This window comes from Culex pipiens, chromosome 2 (assembly GCF_016801865.2).
Source record: "Culex pipiens pallens isolate TS chromosome 2, TS_CPP_V2, whole genome shotgun sequence".
Lineage (NCBI taxonomy): Eukaryota > Metazoa > Arthropoda > Insecta > Diptera > Culicidae > Culex > Culex pipiens.
In genome coordinates, this window is record NC_068938.1 from 27,650,277 (window position 1) to 27,674,782 (window position 24,506).

General features: G+C 38.3%; 3 protein-coding genes across 7 annotated transcripts in view; all 3 read right to left on the reverse strand.

Annotated features, from left to right (window-relative positions):
• The window catches only part of LOC120421296 (disintegrin and metalloproteinase domain-containing protein 10), a 185,940-nt gene extending 175,224 nt beyond the window's left edge, over positions 1–10,716 (reverse strand). For all 4 annotated transcript variants that reach the window (XR_008212087.1, XM_052708030.1, XM_052708031.1 and 1 more), the window contains exon 1: positions 10,495–10,716. The gene's annotated coding sequence lies outside the window, so the exon portion shown is untranslated. The remainder of the gene's footprint in view (positions 1–10,494) is intronic.
• A 3,498-nt stretch (positions 10,717–14,214) lies between these two features.
• Positions 14,215–15,450, reverse strand: LOC120429629 (V-type proton ATPase subunit D 1). The gene has a single exon (XM_039594662.2). It carries the CDS (start codon positions 15,304–15,306, stop codon positions 14,566–14,568), a length of 741 nt encoding a protein of 246 aa, XP_039450596.1. The 5' UTR covers positions 15,307–15,450; the 3' UTR covers positions 14,215–14,565.
• A 2,391-nt stretch (positions 15,451–17,841) lies between these two features.
• LOC120429628 (uncharacterized) lies at positions 17,842–24,506 on the reverse strand. Of its 2 annotated transcripts, XM_039594659.2 has the most exons (3): positions 24,463–24,506; positions 22,934–24,401; positions 17,842–22,872 (listed from the first exon to the last, which is right to left on the reverse strand). In XM_039594659.2, the coding sequence occupies exons 2-3, from the start codon at positions 23,590–23,592 to the stop codon at positions 21,924–21,926; spliced, it is 1,608 nt and encodes a 535-aa protein (XP_039450593.1). In that variant the 5' UTR covers positions 23,593–24,401; positions 24,463–24,506; the 3' UTR covers positions 17,842–21,923. The 2 variants fall into 2 exon arrangements, with proteins under 2 accessions (XP_039450593.1, XP_039450595.1); XM_039594661.2 differs by having other exon boundaries at positions 22,934–24,500.

Here is a 24,506-nt window from a genome sequence, read left to right on the forward strand (position 1 = left end):
GTGCAATTTTAATCTTGCATAAACAATTTTAATTTAGTTATTTAATGTTGCCTTTTAAAAGATATGACATTGGCATTAGAAAACAAGGGGATGTAACTTAGTTTTTTTTTATATATATATATATCATGAGCAATATATCACAACAATATTCCAATATGATCGCAGTGGTAGTATGACTCGTCAGAAAAATTGGCGATATTTAAATTTAAAAAAAACGAAAATCTTCAAATTCTTTGTTAAAAAACTATTTTAAGTGGCCATATTATTAAATTTACTGTAAATTATTTATGGTTTACAAATTCGAATACACATAAAAAAGTACAGTAAAAAAAACATGTTGAAATAGTTTAATTTTTTTTCAAAATATTTTTTTTTTTCAAAAAAATAACAAAGCTTACATTTTTTTCCGTACGGCTAAAAAAATACGGATTATGGGAAATAGCATCCTTGTGAAAAAATGAAAACAAAATAAGCATTTTTTCTGAGTGTCTATTTTTCTAGATAGTCCTCATTAATACCAAACTTTGCCGAAGACACCAACTTTATCAGAAAATTCCATCAAAAGATACAGATTTTAGAATATTTCACGCAAAACGATGAGGGGGAGGGGGGAGGGTTCTGAGATTTCAAAAGTGTGTTGTTTATGGATGCTCCATATCAAACGACGGAAAATTTTGTATTAAGCATACGCAATTTGAATGTATGTATGAAGCATGCAAAATAATCTCCATATTGCATTTTTTTTAAATTTAGTATTTTCGAAAAATACGGCAATTTGTGTAAATTTTAAAATTTTCAACAAAAACTTTAATTAGAGGAACAGCATCTAATTCCAGCGTGCCTCTAATGTTGCCATATCCTATATATGCCATATAAAGTGTTTTCAGCTGAAATCGAGTGATAAATAGTTTCATAAGAAGTGAGCAAGCAAGTCTCTTTCTAAAGTTTTGTCAAATTAGTTATTTAAATAGTGAAAATCAGCTAATTGGATGGAAATAGGAGCGAGTGGTTAAACTGCCAAACATTCGAGAATTTTCCCTAAGTGAAAAGGCATACGAAATGTCAATTAGTTTGATATCCATATTGCAAATTTTGAAAGTTTGAGCTTTTTCTAAAAAATAAAGTATTTTTTGAACATTTTAGTATTTTCAAAAAAAGACTCTAATAAAGTGAAAAACCATACAAAATTTCGCTTCGTTTGATACCCATATTGCATATTTTGAAAATTTGAGTATTTTCGAAAAAATACGGAAATTTGTGAAAATTATAGTATTTAAAAAAAACTCTAATAAATTGAAAAAGCATACGAAATTTCAATTCGTTTTATATCTATATTGCAAATTTTGAAAGTTTGAGTATTTTCGAAAAAATACGGTATTTTGTGAAAATTTTAGTATTTTCCAAAAAAACTCTAATAAAGTGAAAAAGCATACAAAATTTCGCTTCGTTTGATACCCATATTGCAAATTATGAAAATTTGAGTATTTCCGAAAAATACGGTAATTTGTGAAAATTATAGTATTTAAAAAATCTGCACTAAATTGAAAAAGCATACGAAATTTCAATTCGTTTGATATCTATACTTTGAAAGTTTGAGTATTTTCGAAAAAAATACGATATTTTGTGAAAATTTTAGTATTTTTCAAAAACAAACTCTAATAAAGTGAAAAAGCATACAAAATTTCGCTTCGTTTGATACCCATATTGCAAATTATGAAAATTTGAGTATTTTCGAAAAAATACGGTATTTTGTGAACAATTTTGAGTACATATTTTACTTTGAAACTTACTAATTTTTTTCAAAAAATATACTCTTAGTGAAAGTATTGAAAATTTAATATGATATGGCAGAATTAATTGTTTTTGGCCGATGCAAATATTTAAAAAAGTTTTTGTCCCTCGGCCCTGGCCGAGGTCAAGGGGGGGGCAAAAAAATAAAAAAATATAAAAATTTTAATAACAAGCCATAGTCTTTACATTTAAATGAAAAAAGTGTTTTAAAATGCATTTTACACTAGTTCAGTTGTTTTGCAATCATTAGTTTTCAAAAAATCTAAGATCTGACAAAAACCAAAATTGTATCGAAAAAAAAGATTTTGCATCGAAAATTTTCAAAAAATCTTAATATTTTTTAATAAACCCAAACATGCTAAAAATGATTTTAAGCGCAGGAGAATGTATTTTAATTTGATTTCAGTTGGTTGCACTTGAATTTTCATTAAAATTTTGAAGTTTATTGTAAAAAATTTTTTTTTGCCCCCCTGATTTTTCGGGCCAATTTTGAAGGGGGGGGTGACAAAAACTTTTAAAAATATTTGTACCAGCCTTATAAAGATTTAAAAAATGAGCTTTCGTCCATTATCGGCGATAAGATTATAATTTTATCGATCAACAACCTTGGTTAACATTAACTGACGTGAGCAAGATATACTCTTTGTTTACAAGCTCACATTGGCAAATTTACATTGTTTTGCTTGATGCACGTACCACGTAACAAACGAAAGAAAATAAAAAATAAAAATCCACAAAATCTACCGTTATCAAATTGCTCAAATTTAAAGAATGCTTACAAATAATTCAAAAAGTAACATTAAACGAGATTTATTTTTCTATTTTGTAGAACAAAACTTGCTCAAAATGACTTCCTAAGTGGACTATCTCTAAATCTGAAGAAAAAAATCTAAAATGCTCAAAATGTGTATCTCAAATTAGAATAAGAATGGAACTAGATCACAAATTTCGTTACAACGAATTAATTTGAAACTTAAGTTTCTCCAAACACTTTGAGAATGTACAACATATTAAAACATTTTTTATAATTCAACAATCTCATTTGGCTGAGGTCCGATCTACAAAGATATCAAATTCGCCTCCCCTATTTTATTCTCACTCAAATTTCATCAACCTCACTTAATCGAACCGCAAGTAAGATCCTAGCGATTGAGCACGTCGAACCCAATCCATCAGCTGACAGCGCCTTCCAAGGGGGGTAGGGAGCGAGGCGCAATTAATTAAAACAAATAGACCAACGCACTGTGGCGGCCCAGGCTGCCAAGTAAAACAAAAATATCGTTTTATTTAAAATACACAACCAACTTTGGAAAACAAACAACTACCAGCGGCAGCAAAAATGTTTCCAACTACAGAAGAAGAAGAAGAGAGTACAAGCTTACTTGCAGATGCAACTCGTCTTTGAAATGTGTGTAAGTTTGTTTTTTCTTCTTCTTTCTTTCAGTGTTTGTATTGCACTGATGGTGTTGGGTAAAAAAGGGTGCACCAATGTGGTGACGACGACGACGACGTGTGGGGAGAAAAGTATAAGTGCATTACCCCTTCGTTCGTTCGATTGAAGAGAAATGGGATTTTGCTTTTTTGTTATTTTTCATATTTACTGCCGCCACATACAAAGTGCTGGTCGATTCAACAGCATTGTTATTTCAAAGAACACAGGCGAATTGGACGCGAGATGAGTCAGAAAAGAGAGCCCCAACTTTGAAAGAGTAAAAGAGAGAAAACTCAAAGTGAGAAAGAGAACAACACCACATCGGACGTGATGATGCCGTTATCTTTTCGAGTCGTTGCGTTTGTTGTTTTTTTTTCTTTCTTTTGCTTGTTTTGTCGCTCACCCACACAACTCCAAAGACTCGCGAGAGAATCGGAAAGTGCGGAGCAGAGAAAGAGCAATAACAATCGGGCCAACGGATGCACAAACACGTTATAAACACGTCCGTTCTCGCTAACCCCCTGGATGTCACACCAAGTGGTGAAGTATCAAAATTAATTCAAGATTTAAAAGTTAAAAAAACTTTAGAATTCAAGACTTTTGGTGAAATAAGAAGTAAATTTTACATGGCTTTTTTTTAAATCTATGAAAAATTAAAGATTGTCCCAATCAAGTCGCCGTTGTGTTGGAGAGATTTCTCTCTCCCCCTCATAAAAAACAAAAATGGTGGCATTCTCCCAGTACCACTCCAGTCGTCTGATGGATGCTGTTTAACCCACACACACACACTCCCCCTCATGCATGCATTTTCGATAGTGCTCTTCTGAATGAAAATCTGCCATTCACTGCTGGTGGTAATACTGTTTGTTACTGTTCTTAGCGGAAATCGCGCGGGAGCCCCGCGCACACTTTACACTATAGACTGTTGTTTATGTTTCCTCCGCGATGAGGAAGGGGTGAGAGTAGTGCGTCCATCCCGGGAATTCCCGGGACAAAAATCCCGGGATTTTTCCAAAACCGGGAATTCCCGAATCCCGGGATTTTCCATAATTTGTCCCGGGAATTCCCGAAATTAAAAAAAAAATCATATTTTGGTCTGGAAATTCAGATTTGGTTGTGAAAATAGTAGAACAATAAAATGAATTAAAATTTGTATTCAGCAAATCTCAGCATTAAATTGGCTTTTTAGGAAAAAATATTATAATTTTTAATTAACAGGTCCGCAAAATGCCAAGTGCTTTAATTTTTTTGTTTTATTTTATTTTTTTTAAGGGCTGGATATATTTACGTACATTTTCGATATTAAATTTGAAAAAAAAAAACAATCTCATATCAAATTATTTATAATCAAACACCGGCATCTAGGGCAAATAAGTACAAATGTAACGAATAAATACAGCTATTAAAGCAAAAAATAATTGCATGACGTTTTGTATGACTTCGGTTAAACAGGAACAGAACAAATCAATTTGTACTTCCAAATGTATTGCTCTAAAATCTCCTGTACCTATTTAGACTGTAATTCTGATTTTCCCTCGGTTGGCGGTAGTAACTTGAAGATAATTTGTAAAATATGTTTTATATAAAAAAATGAATTCAAAACTTATCTAAAATTTTACATTGACTAGTATCATTTTGTTTATTGTCATTTTTTGTTTTAAGCTGTTTTAGTAATGTCATATAAAAATATATATAGAAGAAAAAAAAAAATATAAAAGAATTTCAAAGTTTTTTTAATAGGTCCTATAAACAGATGGAAGACAAAAGCTTATTGGACCTTTTCAAAAAAAACTTAAGAATTATGTAATTTGATTCGCAAATAAAAAAATTATTAATAAAAAATAGTAGTTGATATAAAACCCTAAACACCACAAAGACAAAAAAAAATCTTTTAGGCTATTTAAAAACTGTCGTATTTGTTTAGATTGAAGTGAGGACTATCACCATTTGATATTATTAAGCTAATTCTATGATTTTAAGCTTGAAAACATAACAAATATAATGAAACATAGATTTTATTACTGATTCAAAAATTTCCCGGGATCCCGGGAATTCCCGGGATTCCAAAAATATTTTTCCCGTTTCCCGGGAAATTCAAAACCCGGGAAAATTGGACGCCCTAGGTGAGAGAGATTTGTTTGGACGCTTTCACCGAAAATTAAACTATCTCTTCACTCTAAGCTCGAGTCTAAATAATCATCTCATTTGTTTATGTATCTGTCTGGTGGGTCTAAACAAGCGAAATATTTTAATTAGGAAAGTAGTTTCAACCCTTGCCGGTTTATAATCAATCAGATAAATGTTATTTCCTGCTCACAATTGTTGGCATCGATGACTTCTACAAAAGATATTGATACAGGCAAATGATTCATGTAACTTAATTCGATAAATGAATACATTTGAAAGTGGTAAAATTATTCCTAAGACGAAAACATATGTTTAAATGGATTTGATATAAGAAAAATCAAGGCTGCAAAAACATAAAAAATCAAAAATCGAAAAATCTAATTATTCGCCCTACAGCATTGCCTTGACGTTCTCGATAGCGAGATTCCTACTCGAAACTAGGTGTCCGAAGGCTTGAATGTTGAGGCAATTGCAAACCTCATTTTACACCTTAGCTTCCATCCACCCAGGGATTCGTACTGAAGACCTTTCGATTGTGAGTCCAACTGCCTACCAGCGACTCCACAGAGGCAGGACCTAAGGAGACGACTCCTACACCTGGACTGAGCTAACGACCTAACCTCTAGGTTAGACTGGGACCAACATTTACTTCCCCGTCCGACGGAAGGCGTGATCAGACAAATCTCGTCTCGAAAAATGCCACCGGGACCGTCTGGGATCGAACCCAGGCCGACTGGGTGAGAGGCAACCACGTTTACCCCTACACCACGGTCTCGGCCAAAAACAAAAACATAAATTACTACTAAAAAACATCAAAAACAATACATTCACAAGATCCTCTGAAATTACTCTTAGCTGTAAGAAAAATGTTATTACAAAAGCCGACTCGGTCCTAACCAGGTCTCAGAACCGAAAAGGACCTAATAAAAATAATTTTATGAAAAAAAAAAAACAAAAAAATTGTCGAGTCTATTTTTGACTCCTTAACTGCCGTTCTACGCATAATTGTCCCATGTCAGTTTTTGACGATTTTGACTTTATGCCATTTTTAAGTTTAGTCTGATGTGTAAGAAAAACACATAAAATCTGGTACTTTGTTCGGAAACTCATCAAAAACAACACCAAGTCTGTTTGTCCCATCGTTGAACTTCTACGCATAATTGTCCCACCAAGTATTTTCTTACACGGAATCATTAGTTTTACTCAGCATTATGCCTTGTTTACCTGTTGTATAGCAAGAGGATCACAAATAAGGGTGATAAACTGCTAACTGGTGCGATTAGGGACACATAGGGTGAATAGGAACCCACGGGACAATTATGCGTAGAAACACAGAAATCGGTCAAAAAATTTCAATCGCGTTTTTCTCAGTTGCACTTTTTTGAACATGGGACAATTATGCGTAGAACGGCAGTTAACTCCTCTAAAGTGATACAAACTGTTTAACTCAAAGATGGTGATGAAATTTCATGTGCACAGTTAAAAATTAATTTAATTTTTATGTATGTCTAAAATAAAGATGAGAAAATTTATTAAAATCGGTTTTATGTCAACTTTGAAAATTTATTTGATTAAAAATCAAGGGGATCGACAATTCTCTAAACAATTAGATTTAACTTAATCGAAGTAGCTAGTTTAAAAATCGATTATGTATGTTTAGATTGTTTAACTGTCTGTCAAAATGAACCTTATTATACCAACAGAAGTGTAGTGCGCAATTCTCTACGAAATAGGCCAATTACGTGAATTTTTATTTTTTGTATTTTTTTTTTTTTTTTTGGCTCAAATTTGAATGATGGGGAGGGATCCTTCCATATGCCCAAAGAAGCCACTTTGTATCATCTCCATACAGTTTTGGAAGTTGTACATACAAAAATGGTACGTAAATATAAGAAAATCTGTTCGGTATGGTGTCTTCGGCAAAGTTTTAGGTATTGATTCCAATAGTGGTATACAGAAAAAAAAGTTGGCACACGGAAAAAAAATCTGCCGATTTTTTAATTAACATTTTTTTACAGTTTCCCAAAATTAGAATTTTGAATTTTTTTTTAATTTTCAAATTTTTTTTATGAGATAAATAACTATTTGACGACATAGAATTTTGACTTTTGACCCATAGAATTTTGCGCCTTGTTTTAATTTTATTTTATGTTTTTTTTTTGGCAAAATAAAAAATTTACCACACATTTTATTCTCATTTCAGTTTTTAAATATATCAAATTTGCAATCGGCATGTACTTTACAGACTTTTTGTGATTATATGCAACTTCGTACCCGTAATTGTCCATTCCCAAAAATATATTTTTCGAAGAGTTAAAATAAATTCCAATAAAATTGCCTAAAAAACATTAGAGAATTCTGGTTGCTGAAATACAGCGAATAAAACAAAAATAAAAAAACAGACCTCCATTTTATGAATTTAATGATCTTATCGAAAAAACTATATTTTGAAAATTTTGAAATCAAAACTAACATTTCAAATGATTGTAATATTGAATATTTGGCAACCATCGTTTAGGTGTACCCATGTTTTCAGAGTTTTTTCAATTAAATGCAATTCATTTAAAATACCTATGTTTATTAAATCGTTAAAATACGATTTATTTTTAACAAAAAAAAAAACGAATTCAATGCATTTTACAACTTATTTGACGTAGAATTACCTCTTATTTGAAGGTATTTGGTATCATTCCGAAAAAAACGGGACTTCAAACAAATCAAAATGGGATGATTTTTGCACTATTAGATTCGAAATTTATTCAGCAACATTCAATTAAGGCTGGTACGCAATTTATTTTAAAAAAAAAATGTGTCCCTCCGCTCTGGTCAAGGCCAAAATAAGGGAAGGGAGAGATCCAAAAAATAAAATAAAAAAACAACAAATTTTAAGCCAAACCATCATTTTTTAAAGAAAATCTATTACAGTTATGATACTATCGAAAATTGGCAAAATTTCAATGAACTTATGAAAATATAATTTCCTAAGTTGTATGTATTTTCCCGATCCGTGGGCCAATGTTCAAAATTCAAAAGCTTAAAAGTGCCATATTGGATTAAAAATACACAAAATAATTGTCACACAATGTATTTTGAATAGTTTATTATAATTTGTGCAAGGTTTGTATGGATAATCGAATCACGAACAAAACAAAATCGTGTTTTTTATTTTCTTATTTTTAACATTAAATTCGAGTTCTGCGACCTCATTTTAGTCAAATTTGAATGGTGGATTGCATATAAAATTAAGAAATGTATCGAGGTTTTTAAGCGAAGATGGCGTTCGAATGGTGAACGCTCGAAATGTCAAAATTACGCAGTACCAACATTACAGGAAAAGTGTGCCATGGCATGACAGCCACATTTTTTCTAATGTTGGTGCGATTTTGACATTTCGGGCGTTCACCATTCGAACGCCATCTTCGCTTAAAAACCTGGATATTTTCAATACAGTGAACTTTCTCGTTGTCGATATTGAAGGGACCGTCGAGAGCGGGAGATATCAAATTATAGAACGATAATCAATGCAATCTAATTGAAGGGGATGAAAAATTTATAGACAGCTGGAGCAATATTGATATCGAGAAGATCGACAGCCAGAGAGTTCAGTGTATTTCATCACCCCCATTTTGGCCGCCATCTTAGATTTAAAAATTCTAAACTACTTTAGAGTATTTTAGGAGTCATACTAAAGCTCAACAATTAGAAACTATACAACGAAAAAAAAATCGTGATTCGAAATTTTGCCAAGGCCTTCGGATTATCGAATCTGGACCAAGGGGCTGGAAACTCTAATATTACTTAGGAATACTGAGTATACTAATGATATTCCAGTATACTTGTTAGTATGCTAACCGAAAAGCAGTAAACTGTTAGTATATTAAGATACTCTCAGTATATTGGTAAGTATACTGGCGGTATGTAAAGGAAATAATTAGTATACTGGTTAACTTAATAAGTATAGCTCTAAGAGTTTCCAACCCCTTGGTCTAGACTGTATTCAGTATTAATTTTTTTTCTCCTTCATTTTTTGGGGCATTTTTTAGGCTTTCTAGAAGACCAACAATTTCCCAAAAATATTCCTGAACAGTAAGATTTTCAAAACCACCGTAATTTTCAATCAAGCTGCAAGTTGCCTCTTGCCATTTGCAATAACTTTTCTGAAGACACCAAAGCTCATGAACGATCTTGCGACCGAACCACTTTGCATTGGTATTTCTACTAGAATTTTTGAAAATGTTAACAAAACGCAGAGAATTTGCAAGCAAACTTGGTGCTTCTGCAACACCGACGAGAATGTCAAGTACCTAGAATACATAAAATTGACCACCAAAAATGCGCTTCCCTAACACGGATGCGATTTTCGGGTACCTGAAATGCCTAAAATAGTGTAACCAAATCTAGAAATTGAATTTCTAATACCTCTCGATGAACTAAATTAAAGCTACTAGTTACAAGACCAATAAAACTTGTGATATTCCAACATCTGGCCGCTCTATCGGCTCGATCTTCACTTGCTCTTACGCCCTCTTCTCTCACCACCACGAACAACCGTTCACGACCAACACAAACAACGGAACTCTGGCCGTAAATAAAACACACACAAATTCTGGACTGGCCGAGTCCGCGGCGGTGTTGTTCCATTGAGCAATTATTGCCAGTTATTCCATTTTCACTCGATTCATTTTCCCGAACCCGCGCTCATTCAAGTAGAACCTAACTTGGTGGCGGATCCCGGGCCACGGTTCCGGCCGGATCGTGTCAACAAAGATCCTTTCGAATCCTAATGCTCTGACGTTTTTCGGTGTGAGAGTGTAACTGTTTCGGAGCACGATACACCACTACCAGCGGAGGTCGAGGATCGTCATCTTCCTCAGCCGCTCCGCGGCGGCCACCCCGGAACCCGCAGAACCAGTTTTGTGTGCTCCGATTTTCCTTCTGTCCATATTCTTGTTGCGTTTTTTAACTCCTCTCTTTTCTACGCTTTCTGTGTCAGTCAAAACCTAAACACACACACAGTCACAGCCTACTGCTGGCCAACCATTCATTCAAGAGTGGCCACAACCAAAAGGAGGAACAGGAGGGGGATGTAGCCCAGAGGGTGGAGGACGATTCCGTGACACACAGGAAATCGGTGGAAAACTCACTTTAAAAATCACCACGAAAACGGCGATCGAATGGCCCGTGCCGGCCAAAAACCGATCCACGCGCGACGGAACGACACCGTAATGAACCTTCCCGGAACGGAACGGAATCAAACTTCGGAGTGAAAGAGAAAGACACACAGTCCTCTTTGAAAACACACCACGAACGCGCACGCACGCAGACGAAAGAACCAAGCTTCGACGAGGAAGCCAACACTGAAACTGAGCAGGATTTTGCTTGCTGCTGCTGCTGCTGGCTGGAGAATGGTTTTCGTTTTTGAGAGAGCGCAGCATAGAAATTTATGTTGGGCTCTCTCTCACGAATTTGACGTTTCTCTCGTTAGCGGTGACAGGGGAGTGAGTGTGGTGAATAAAATTACAGCAGGGTGGTCAGTTCAAATAGGGTAATGTCATCGATTGTACATGTTTTTGCAATATTTTTAAAATAACTGGAGTTTTTTTTTTAAAAGGTCCAATAAACCAAATTTCCAATTTTTGCTTTTTGAGCGTTTTTGAAACCGCCTTGAGACAGAGATTTTAAACCAAAAAGCAAAAACTGAAAATTTGGTTTATTGGACCTTTTAAAAAAAACTCCAGAAATCATGATTTATTTTGGCTTCCAGGACTATTTTGAAGGGTTAAGAGGGACTCATATTATGTTAAGTTACAATTCAGGTCATAATTTAAAAAAAGATCTTAAGCGCTGTTACATGCGGCTAAAGATGGGCACAAAAATCTAAATTTTCAAAAATTGGTTGAAATACACGAAAGTTTTCTGCTCAATTTCTACTTTTATTTAAAGTTTTTGTCTTCCCCCGCTTAAAGTGGGCCCGATAAATCAGGATGCAAATAAAATATTTTTTCAAAATTTCAATTCAACTGTAAGTACAATAACCTGAAATCAATTAAAATGCATTCCCCTGCGTTAAGAATCATTTTTAAGCATGCTTAGGTTGATTCAAAAACCTTTTGATTTTTTGAAAATTTTCGATGTTTATTATCACAAATATTTTTTTCGCTAACATTTTTGTTTTCGTCAAATCTTTATTTTTTTTTGAAAACTAATGATTGCAAAACAACTGAACTAATGCATTTTAAAACACCAAAATTTTAATCGAACATTTAAAAAAGGGTCTTATTTTCAAATGTTGGTCTTAAATTTAAAGTTGTTGTAAGGTTATTTCACGTATCTGGAGTTTTTTCCTGAAAAGGACCAATAAACCAAGTTTTCAATTTTTGCTTTTTGGGTGTTTTTTGATACCTCTGACTCAAGGCGGTTTTGAAAACACCCAAAAAGCAAAAACTGGAAATTTGGTTTATTGGACCTTTTCAAAAAAAAACTTCAGGTATGTTTATTTTTTTTACCTGTACCTCATTTACTAAAAATTCATCTCAAATGTTTCTGAGACAAATTTATAGGAAATTTTCTGTAAAAAGTGTTTTTTTTAACATGGGAAACCATGGGCACTAGTGAAAAAAAACTCCTAAATATAGTGGATTCTCTCGTTGTCGATATTGAAGAGGGAGGTAGTTATTAAATTATAGAATAATAAATCAAAGCAATCTTCTTGAAAGGGCTGAACATTTTATTGACAGCTGGAGCAATACTGATAACGAGAAAATTGACAGCCAGAGAGTCCACTGTATTGCATTTTTGCAAAAAAAAACATGTTAAGATACACGCAGAAAAATAATGTATATTTGAATCAACAAAACATTTTGTTGATTTGAAAATCAAGATTTTTGTTGAATCAACGCTAAACGTCAAAGCAACTTTTTCAAAACAACAAAAGATTTTTGTGGAATTGAGAAAATCAAGGTTTGTTTCAACGCAAAATCGGAGTTGATTATATTTAACAAAATTTTTGTTGTTAAACAAACCTCGTATAGGCTGATTCTACAAAACATTTTTCTGCGTATAGATTTTCCTTAAAAACGGTGCACTTTACCAACATTTTTGATAAATCTTTTGATTTAAAATCCGGCAGTGTTTTTTTTTCGACTGTTTTTTCAAATGTATTTTTTTTTAATTTTGTATTTAAAAAAATGGCAACGCTGTTATAAATATTATAATTGTTTGCCCTTGCTAGGTTATAGCTCCATACATATTAACAAACATATAAAAAAACAATGTTCACAAATAAAAAATGTAATGCAACAAGCCTTAGTCTCAACATATGAATAGAAAAAGTGTTTTAAACAAGGTTTTAAATGCATTTTGAACTAGTTCAGTGGTTTTGCAAGAAAACAAAAAAAAAGAAAGATTTGACGAAAACAAGAATTTGAACAATAACAAAACTCTGTGCGGTACTGTGTGTGTGTGTGTGTGTGTGCAACCAACCAAACGGGACCACGCGGCCGCTTCTTACAAATTGAGTTGTTTCCATGTATTTTTAGATCTACATTCTATACATGCAAATAACTCGCATAGGCATTTGGAAGGTGTTAGCTCTGCCGAGCTTCGGTGACCCATTTCTACGCTGGCTAGCCGAGCGCGAGGTACTTCAGCTTTATCGACAAGCCCCGCCCTGAAGAACGTTTGCACCAATCGGATTCAAACGTTTATTTAGAACTTCCGAACCCTTGTCAAATGGACAAGGACCCAGCGCGTATATAGTTGGTAGTAACAGTATTCCTAATTCCAGTCATAGCTCACCAAGTCGCGATGGCCTAGTGGTTAGCATTTTTGCTTACCAATCCAAAGGACGGGGGATCGAACCCCGACTCGAGCGACTTTGGTTTTTCGTTCATGTTCAGAGTTTCAAGATTTATATTTCCTATACTTTCACGTTGGGAGCAGATGGGAATCGAACCCAGGACCATTCGCTTACAAAGCGAACACCGTAACCAGTCAGCCACGGCCGCTCCTTAACAAAACTCTGTGCGGTACTGTACTCCAAAATTTTAATAATTCAATACCCAAATATGCTGAAAATTATTCGCAGAAACTGATTGCACTTACATTTCCATTTAAATTTAGTTTTTTTTTTTTTAATATTGTACATTTCCCATTGATTTTTTGGTTCGAAGTACAAAAACTTGTAATATTTGTACCATATTTTTGGTACTATAATTTTTTAAATATACAAATATATGAAAAAAATAAAAAAAATACGTTTTGTAGCGATTTGTGATCTCGAAAATTTAATATTTGTAAAGAGATTGATTTAAAATTCATAAAACGTCATAGAATGTATTCTGAATAATCTACAATCAAGCAAATGATTTCAAGAACATTTTTAGACTTTTTTTGCCCAAAAAATGAAATTAAATTTTTTAGCAGCCGCGAAATTATAAAAATAATTTGTATGATTAATAAATTAAACGTTTGAATCCTTTCTGAAATTTTTGTAGAAATTGCCTAATGTTAGGCAGCAGTTTGAGCCATTCATCCATTTGAAGGCCATGCAAGTACATCCAGTAACCTAACGGCAGGCGTAATCCATGGAAAGGCGAGGAGTTAAAACGAGTTGAAATGAATAGTTAGTAAACAACCCCCAAAAATAATCCTAATAGTTAAAATTTATACACTTGTATTTTATTCAATAAATTTGGAGTGCTTTCTTTTTGAATTTCAGTTGTGTTACTTCCAAATCTTATTATTTCATTGAATTGTATCCTATTAAAGATTTACTGGAAATACATCGTGCTGCATGAAATACTTGGAAGTTAAAGTGCATGTTTCTCAACAACGCTGCTGGAATGCAATCGAAAGGTCCCGCATTTTACTCTACGTTTTACTCAAGGTTAGCTTTATTTATCGTAAATGGAAAATATTACATCACTATTACACACAGATAATGGTACAGGACACGCACTTTACTGCTTCTTTTTTACAGGACAAAACCCCCGTTAAAAATCCTGTTGGCCGCGTAGTCAGCTCATTTCTCGAAAGTCCCCCTAAACCGCCGTTTCTGCGTTTGTTCACTGTTTAGTTTATATATATTTTTTATACTTTGAATATCGAATCATTGAATATTTTTCTGCGTAGCTTAAACTGCCCGTCCCGCACAGGACGAATAAAACATTTGTAACACATGCAAGGATCAACCAATAATAGCACCGAAGGGCTGTTTAGAACAGAATATCATCGTCACCCTCGTCCAGCAGGTTGGCCTGATCTCGGACGTCGATGCCCTTCTCGAGCAGGGCCGCCTTGCGGACTTCCTCCTTCTTGCGGGCGATTCGCTTCTTGTCCTGGATCTTCTTCAGACGGTAAAACTCCTCGCGCTCCAGCTCGTCCAGCTCGGAGATGATGTAGGCCAGCGTGCGGTCAATCCGGGGGATGATGACGTGCTCGATGGCGTTCACTCTCCGGTTGGTGATCTTGATGACCTCGTCCAGGGTGACGAACGACGTCTGCAGCGAAGCCAGCTCGACCAGCAGCTTGACGGCGCTCTGGTAGTTCTTCTTGAGCTTCTGCATCTGCTGACCACCCTTGGCCAACCCGGTCAGCTCGTACGTATCGCTACCGTCCTGGTACGACTCGAACACGGGCAGCGTGACACCCGCGACGTTGTCTCTCTTGGTCCGGATCTTGATCTGGGCCTTGGTGACGTTCTGGAGCACCACCTGGTTAAAGTCCCCGGACAGGAACTTGGCCTCGGCCAGCGAAAAGGCCGCCTCCTTCATGACCTCCCCCATCAGCGTCTTGGTCTCGATGATCTTGCTCAGAATCATCCGGAATCGCATCTGCAGCGCATCGGCCTTCTTCTTCAGCAACCCGTGACCCTTGTGGGCTCCGGCCAACCGAGCCTTCATCTGCATCTGGGCGCCTCGCGACGGGAAGATCGGAATACGGTCCTTGGACGACATTTTCACCACCTACAGGTTTTTGCTGGCACTCCGTCCCAAAATTCAAGTCACAAGATCAAAACGAGACTGCGAACAATTTTTTTCCTTCTTTTCTTCACTCGCAATATTTTTCCAATCAGGCAGCAAAATGTCACATGACGAACTGTGTGAGAAACTCACGAGCTCACTGTTGTGAGCCAGTGACCAGCATTGAACGGGTGGGCCCGCAATGTTTGTGGCTGTATCAGCTGGTGGGCCCACTTTCTATGTTGGGCACGCGCTTGAAAGGGGGTGGTGAGGCGTTTTGAGCTACCCCCTGTTGGGCGGTGATGGCTCGCACGAAATGAAAACAACACGTTATAGGGGAGGCGGGCATTCGTTGATAAAACTTTCATTTTTGAATTTTGTTTTTGAAATCGAGATTATTTTGGAGTCAAATCAATTGAGTTTCATTAACAAATGAAGAATATTTAAATTCTAGAAAAAACATAATATTATTAACAAAGGAATCACATGGTAAAAAGGACCTTTGAAAAAGTACTCTAGATGTAGTGCGCCCATCCCGGGATTTTTCCAAAACCGAGAATTCCCGAATTTTGATATGGTGTCCCGGTGAATTCCAGATTTGGATTGTTTAGCACTAAAATGTAAATTGGCTTTATTTTTTATATATTGTTATTGCTGTTATTTAAGTGTACATTACCTAACTCTATAAGTATTATCTAGCAGATATTCTCATATGTTTGACAGGTCAAGCACTCCCTGCATCCGGTTTGCTGATTTTCACTATGCACGATGGAGTTACATGCGATTCCCCTATAAGGCTAGTATGCAGATCGGAAGGAAAGGGGTCAAGAAACAGCTTTACGAACAGTAGAACAAAGGAGAGGGAGCGATTTCTTGAGGCTTTTCTTCACCCTCTCTGACTTGCTTACGCTGCCGTTGCTGCCCATTTGATTTTTTTTTCTTGACCGGTTCCTTCCGAGGTGCGTATACCGCTATACATTGTAATATTTAATATATTTTTAAAAGATTGGGTTTTATATTCACGTATATTTATGTTTTTGCCCTAAGTTCCGGCATCTCGGGTGAATTAGGACAAATCTAACGAATTTTGACAGCTGTTGAATTCTCATTTTTTATTTCGTTTGAAACAGAAACATTACAAAGTTAGCAACCCGATTTCCAAATTTTATGCTGTAAAATATACTGTCCGTTTCCAGAAAAAAAAATTAAAATTTGGTTTCTTGGACCTTTAAAAAAAAACTTCAGAAATTCTCATGGGAAATGATGCAGGGAACATTTTTTCTGAATTGCGTGCTTGGAATTAAGGAAAAAAATTATAATGGTTTTATTGAAAATTTTAGAAATACGAAAAAATGATTCTTATGTAAAATCGTCTGGGAAGCACGATAGCGAAATTTAATTCAAAATGTAATCGCATGTATATTGAGAAAATTACGTGTAAAGTTGGTCATTTAAAAAAGAGGTTAATTTTATAAACATGACAAAAATCGCAAAACTTTGGGGCGGTGCCAAAAAGAAGGGGTTGTCCAATTTGGTTCAAAATCCGGATTCTTTAATGTTTTTCTAGTATCAATAGCTCCACCAAATTTGAGCTTGATCTGAGAATGTGCATTTCGAGTGGTGTGTTGTAATGAATTATTATTAATGTTTTGAAAAACATGTTGAGGCGTCATCCATAAAGTACGTACGCTCTTAGGGGGGGAGGGGGGGTTACCGAAGGTGTGACAAGATGTGACGAAGGGGGGAGGGGGGGTTTGCGAGATTGTGACGTCACGCTAGATTTTTTTTAATGATTGCATAATGTTAATTTGCAATGTACACAATTAAATTAAATCCTCTTTTCTAAAATTATTTGCTTACTGTGTGATCCGACATTCCTATCGGGAATCGTCTGCCGAGGTTAGTCGCTGCGCGGAGTGTGGGCTCACGTCCGATTGGTCCAACTGTCAGCCGAAGAAGGAGGAAGAGTCTGCCCGGAACTCTTGCCTGTGTGAGTGGCTCTCACCGATCAGGTTTGATCTGTCATTGCAGGGCTGGACAAAGGGGAACTCAGTGGAGTGCGCTCAATTACACCACAATAGGGTGATCTACACCACACATCTCTCCTCTTCTCCATTAAAAAAAAAACAGCTTTATTTTTCCTATAAAATGAGTTTGACAAGAATTAAGCAAGCTGTCTTTCGTCATTCAATTCAACAACATCTTTTAGTTCAACAACTGTTCACTTGCGTCTTTACTGAACAGCTCCGGCTGAATCCGTCACTAGCGTTTGGCTGGACTTGATCACAGAAATTATTTTTAATAGGACTGAAGATCTTCAAACAACGTCTTGTCGCACACCATGTGTTTTGTTGCATCAGGGTCGTGAAACTTCTCGATTTTTCCTCTTCCGTTATCTATAGAAATGACACGCGCTGTGTCACTATTATTGCTTTCAACAGCATCATCCACCCAACGATGGAAAGACTTTGTGGTTTTTTTTCCTGGTTCTTTCCGGTTCCGTTGCTCTGGCCGTCTCTTTTTCGACAATTGAAGAGAGACCAGAGTCGTCTATTAAGCTCGGTTGTCCTTTTCCCTCCTCGTCAAGCAGGCGTTTTTTAACGTTCTCCAAAAGGGCTCGATCGGTAACCAGCGCGTTGAACGATCCAGGATGCGCCAGCAGACGTTCTCCGTCAATTCTCCGTTCCATCTTAACGTCGGCCACACTTTACTCCCGTAGAACCTTCTAACTGGAGGAGGAGCGCATAAATGTTTCCCAAATATCTTTTACTATCCGCATCCGCTTGTCCTTTACGTGCTCCAGCTGGTCCTCTGCAATCCGGTCTATTAGTAGGTTCTTGAACCTACGGTTTCTGACTAGCCGTTCTACTAGAAACCGCAGTCTCGCGTACATCTCCATAATTTCCGTTCTCAGCGAATTCGGACATTCCCAGGGCAATCCAGCGGGCCCTTTTTCTCCATCAAGATGAGACTTTCAGTTGGAGATTTAGCACCATCGGACAGGCACCTCATACTCACACATCTTGAACAAGTTGAACAACATGTTCGTATGTTTCTGCTATCAAAAATAAATCGTAACTTTTCTCGCTTCTAATAAGATTTGCTCTATATACTCTATGTATTATTATCCGACGAGCTGCTCTCCTTTAACAGGAATTAATCAACTCAAAGCTTTTATATTCACCATTATGATCAATCGCGACCTTCCAGGCTATTTACCACGGCGGGTCCATTTGACCCACCGTGCCCAACGCGACTCTTTCCTTTTTTTGCAACTGATCGCGGCCTTCCAGGCTATTTACCACGGCGGGCCCATTTGACCCACCGTGCCCAACGCGACTCTTTTCTTTTTTGCAACTGATCGCGGCCTTCCAGGCTATTTACCACGGCGGGTCCATTTGACCCACCGTGCCCAACGCGACTCTTTCCTTTTTGCAACTAATCGCGGCCTTCCAGGCTATTTACCACGGCGGGCCCATTTGACCCACCGTGCCCAACGCGACTCTTTTCTTTTTTGCAACTAATCGCGGCCTTCCAGGCTATTTACCACGGCGGGCCCATTTGACCCACCGTGCCCAACGCGACTCTTTTCTTTTTTGCAACTGATCGCGGCCTTTCAGGCTATTTACCACGGCAGGTCCATTTGACCCACCGTGCCCAACGCGACTCTTTTCTTTTTTTGCAACTAATCGCGGCCTTCCAGGCTATTTACCACGGCGGGCCCATTTGACCCACCGTGCCCAACGCGACTCTTTTCTTTTTTGCAACTGATCGCGGCCTTCCAGGCTATTTACCACGGCGGGCCCATTTGACCCACCGTGCCCAACGCGACTCTTTTCTTTTTTGCAACTGATCGCGGCCTTCCAGGCTATTTACCACGGCGGGTCCATTTGACCCACCGTGCCCAACGCGACTCTTTTCTTTTTTGCAACTAATCGCGGCCTTCCAGGCTATTTACCACGGCGGGCCCATTTGACCCACCGTGCCCAACGCGACTCTTTTCTTTTTTGCAACTGATCGCGGCCTTCCAGGCTATTTACCACGGCGGGCCCATTTGACCCACCGTGCCCAACGCGACTCTTTTCTTTTTTGCAACTGATCGCGGCCTTCCAGGCTATTTACCACGGCGGGCCCATTTGACCCACCGTGCCCAACGCGACTCTTTTCTTTTTTGCAACTAATCGCGGCCTTCCAGGCTATTTACCACGGCGGGCCCATTTGACCCACCGTGCCCAACGCGACTCTTTTCTTTTTTTGCAACTAATCGCGGCCTTCCAGGCTATTTACCACGGCGGGCCCATTTGACCCACCGTGCCCAACGCGACTCTTTTCTTTTTTGCAACTGATCGCGGCCTTCCAGGCTATTTACCACGGCGGGCCCATTTGACCCACCGTGCCCAACGCGACTCTTTTCTTTTTTTGCAACTAATCGCGGCCTTCCAGGCTATTTACCACGGCGGGCCCATTTGACCCACCGTGCCCAACGCGACTCTTTTCTTTTTTGCAACTGATCGCGGCCTTCCAGGCTATTTACCACGGCGGGTCCATTTGACCCACCGTGCCCAACGCGACTCTTTTCTTTTTTGTAACTGATCGCGGCCTTCCAGGCTATTTACCACGGCGGGTCCATTTGACCCACCGTGCCCAACGCGACTCTTTTCTTTTTTGCAACTAATCGCGGCCTTCCAGGCTATTTACCACGGCGGGCCCATTTGACCCACCGTGCCCCACGCGATTGTGTTGTCAAGGCTCGCAAACTCCACCGCACTTTGCAAACATTTTGACGTCCGCCAAATCCACCTTCAAGCAACCACACACTCACACTTGCTTCACACACAAAAACTCTCGCCACTCTCCGGCAACTTCAACAGTTATCTCACTTTGCTTACCCATGAAAACCAAAATCGATGAAAATCCTCCTCAGCAGACGATTCCCCACAGGTTCTTGAAGTTGTAAATAAAATTACAACTCCGTCACGGTCGCCAATGTGTGATCCGACATTCCTATCGGGAATCGTCTGCCGAGGTTAGTCGCTGCGCGGAGTGTGGGCTCACGTCCGATTGGTCCAACTGTCAGCCGAAGAAGGAGGAAGAGTCTGCCCGGAACTCTTGCCTGTGTGAGTGGCTCTCACCGATCAGGTTTGATCTGTCATTGCAGGGCTGGACAAAGGGGAACTCAGTGGAGTGCGCTCAATTACACCACAATAGGGTGATCTACACCACACACTTACTAATATTTAGAAGCACCGTCATAAGGGGAGACATTGGGTCTGGGGGGTGAGATTGGGTTATACAAATTTCTGCATTTTTGTATGACCCAAACTCACCCCCCAGACCCAATGTCACCCCTGATGACGTATCACATTATAATTTATTATATAGTCATATTTTTTTCAGCTGGAACTACAATATTTTGCAAATTCTTGCTTGATAAAAATAAATGCTTTTGAAAGCAGGGTGTTCATAAGAAAACTGCTATAAATGGTTTGAACTTATTAGATACAAAGCTGTGAAAAACAGTTTAATAATTTTACTTATTTTTTCATATTAAAATTGCAAAAAATACCAAAATTATGAGAGTTTAAAAATATAAAAAATCCCATCGAAAACAAGGGGGGGTCTGCCAAAATGTGACGTACTTGTTAATGGGGGGTTCAACCTTGTGTGACAAAGTGTGACATAGGGGGGAGGGGGGGTTAATTTTGGCCGATTTTTGCGTGACATACTTTATGGATGACGCCTTGATGGGGGGTGCAAAACTTTACAGATTGTACTGAGCTAATTATAAGTTATCTAAAATGTGTTCATCAATGTTGAAACGGGCAAGAAATTTGATAAAAATAAAATTTTACGATTTCAGCTTTGATGATTAAGTTATGATTTGTTGAAGTGAATCCTTTAAAAAATATTGTTTTATTTTTTGGTCTGAGAAGCAATTAAATGGTCTTAAATAGATCTTTTTGAAAAATTAATTTGTAAATTACTGAAACATATAAAATTTCAAGGTACTTGATGTTTACTGAAAACTGACTTTAGCTGATTTTTTTTTTGTTAAATATCAAATACGTTAAATCATTGCCAAAATACCATTTAAGAATACTGTCCAGACTCGATTATCCGACACCTCGATTATCCAAAATTTCGATTATTCGAAGTTCGATTAACCGAAGGTTTGTTTGGGACTTCGGATAATCGAATCACGAACAAAAAAAAAATTGTTTTTTTTTATTTTCTTACTTTAAACATTAAATTCGAGTTCTGTGACCAAATTTTAGTCAAATTTGAATGGATGATTGCAAGTAAAATAAAAAATGCATTTTTTCAATATTTCATTACGCTATTTTGGCCGCCATTTTGGTTTTAAAAGTTCTAAATCTCTTCTGAGTAGTTTAAGGGTCATCAAAAATAAGAAAACGAAAAAAAAAAGTTTTTTTCGTGATTCGATTTCCGAAGTTTCGATTATCCGAAGTGAAATTTTGCCAAGGCCTTCGGATAATCGAGTCTGGACTGTAATATGAAACCCCAAGATTTAATTTGCAAAAAATACTTATTTCACGTACAACTTTTACAATCAAACTACCTGGTAAAATATGTTAATATACATCTTAATACTAACGATCACTCTTCTCCTCCTCTTTCAAAACCATCTCCTTGACCACCCTTCGCAGCACCTTACCTGCAGCCGACTTTGGCAGCTCATCCACAAACCGAACTCCGCCACGTAACCTCTTGAAATCGCTGACCTGCCCATCGACGAAGCCAACAACCTCCTGCTCCGTCAGCTTAGCTCCCTCGTTACGCTCGATAACCGCGGTGGCCAAATCCCCGGACTTATCCGCAAGCGGAACTCCTACCACGCAAACCAGCTTCACTCCGTCGATCTTCTCGATGATCGTTTCCAAATCCGATGGGGAAATCTGGTAGTTGTTGAACTTGATGATGTCCTTGATGCGATCGATCACGTAGAGGTAGCCGTCCGAGTCGAAATATCCGACGTCACCCGATTTGAAAAAGTCTTCCTCGTCGAACGCGGCTAGCGTTGCGTCCGCGTTGTACAGATAGCCGAGCATCGGGTGTTTGTGCTTCAATCTGATCTCTCCTTTTTGGTTTGGTCCCAGTCGGTGACCGTCGTCGTCGACGATTTTTACTTCGATGTTGCGGACCAGGGTTCCTACGGAACCGGGAGCGAACGGGATTCGGCTGATGATGCCCATTTCGGAGGTTCCGTAGATAGGCCCGGCTACGCCGTTTGGTAGTTTCTTGGACAGGTTGGAGCTCATCTGTTGGGTCACCATTGCACCGCCCATGGTCCACTGCTTGATACTGGGGAAGGATAGGCGGTTGAAGTTCGGGTAGTTCTGCAGGACGGCGACGTACGCTGGCGGAGTGAACACGTCTTCTATATTGTACTTGGTGAGGATGTCGATGAGGAGTTCCTCGTTGAAGGGTTTGGATGTTAGGACACGTGTTCTGGTGTAGTACAACGATGTTAGTACGGCGAACATTCCAGTTGCCCAGAACAGGGCACTGAAGTTGAAGATTGGTCCGCAGTTGTGGGCCCTAATGGATGGGAGAGAAGTTAGTACTAAAGACTTACATGTGGCTCCTATGAACTACTTACTCTCTAAAAACGTCTCCCTCGATCAGATTGGCATGCGACAGACAGACTCCCTTGGGGAGACCAGTTGTTCCCGATGAGCACAGTACCATAGCCATAAGTTGATTTGAATCTCCCAAATATTCTGGTATAAAGAAATCTTCCCCAGCTACCGGACTCAACAGATCTTCAACGGACCTACAATTTCCGCCAGCGTTCCCAAACACAAACATCGCCGGTTTTACCTTAATAGCCTCTTCAACGGCTTGTTCAACCACTTCCCGATTTATTACGTCGCAGAACACCGCCTTGGACTGCGTCATCTTCATCATGTGCGCATAATCATCCTTGCTGAACACCGGAGCCAACGGATTCACTACAACCCCAAGCGACAAACATCCAATAAACACTGGTACCACATTTTCACTGCTTCCACAGGCCAGCGATACAAAGTCCCCCTTCCGCAATCCCAACTGCCTCAAGTGGTGCACAACTCGGGCGATCCTCCTTTTCATCTCGGCGCAGCTCATCTCACCGCCATCATCCGCATTGATCTGGATCACTTTGGCGGGATTCTGCGACAAGCAATCGATCACGACTTGGCCCAAGTTGGCCTCCGGATTGCGGACACTTGGACAGGCCGGACCGCGCCATAGTTTGGCTTTGGGATCGTACTTTGCCATGGTTGCTGGTTCGAATTCCGGGGCACCCGCTGTGAACACTTCAAGGGCCTGGATGCGACTGATTGTTTTTAAGTGTGGCTACAGTTGATAACGGGATGCGTTTGGCCGGGATGAACGTGCCTTCCTATTTATACCATTTGTACAGACTTTCTTATCAGGTACCGTTATTTGAAGGGAAACTGGTTTGTTTTTATTTTTGAAAGTGTGTTGTATGAAGTGAGATGTATAGTGTTACCTATTTGAATGATTTGAAATATAATCAAAGTCAAGCAATTACATTTATTGAAGTCATCTGGGACGAATCAGGATAGCTATTTTAGACTTTTATCTGCACAGTTTATGTACACGTTTAATTTGTTTTAGTTAGAACAGACACAGAACTACAAAAAACTTTATTCAGGCTGACTTTTTGATAAAAATTTCACTTCAAAAACTCGTTTACAAACCTGTAAAACTTTATTAATTAAAAAAAAACACAAAATAAAATATTGCGGGATTAATTACAAATGAAATACCTTTTAACCTTCTCGTTACACACGTTTCTTCCTAATCATATCTCTTATCAACCTCCTCAAATCTTTTCCCGAAGCCGATTTTGGCAATTCACTCACAAAGTAAGCGTTTTTAATCGCTGGTCCGACCATCAACAACAATGATCACCTGTTACGCGGTCAGTTTGGACCCTTCAACACGCTCGATGACCGCCGTAACCAAATCCGTAAACTTGTCCTCCACCGGAACTCCCACCACGCAAACCATCATTACCCCTCGACAGTTCCGATTATCGCCTCAAACTCCAACAGTGATACCTTGAAGCCGTTGTACTTGATAATAACTTTGATACGAGCGACCACGTACAGATAACCTTACCGGTCAAAGTACCCAATATCTCCCGATTTGTAGAAGCTTCACCG

Excerpts from the sequence above, each read along its gene's own strand:
- LOC120429629 (XM_039594662.2), bottom strand. The coding sequence starts at position 15,306 with ATGTCGTCCAAGGACCGTATTCCGATCTTCCCGTCGCGAGGCGCCCAG.
- LOC120429628 (XM_039594659.2), bottom strand. The coding sequence starts at position 23,592 with ATGGCAAAGTACGATCCCAAAGCCAAACTATGGCGCGGTCCGGCCTGT. Across the intron at positions 22,873-22,933 it reads GAGGGAGACGTTTTTAGAGA|GGCCCACAACTGCGGACCAA; the intron begins GTAAGTAGTTCA and ends CCCATCCATTAG.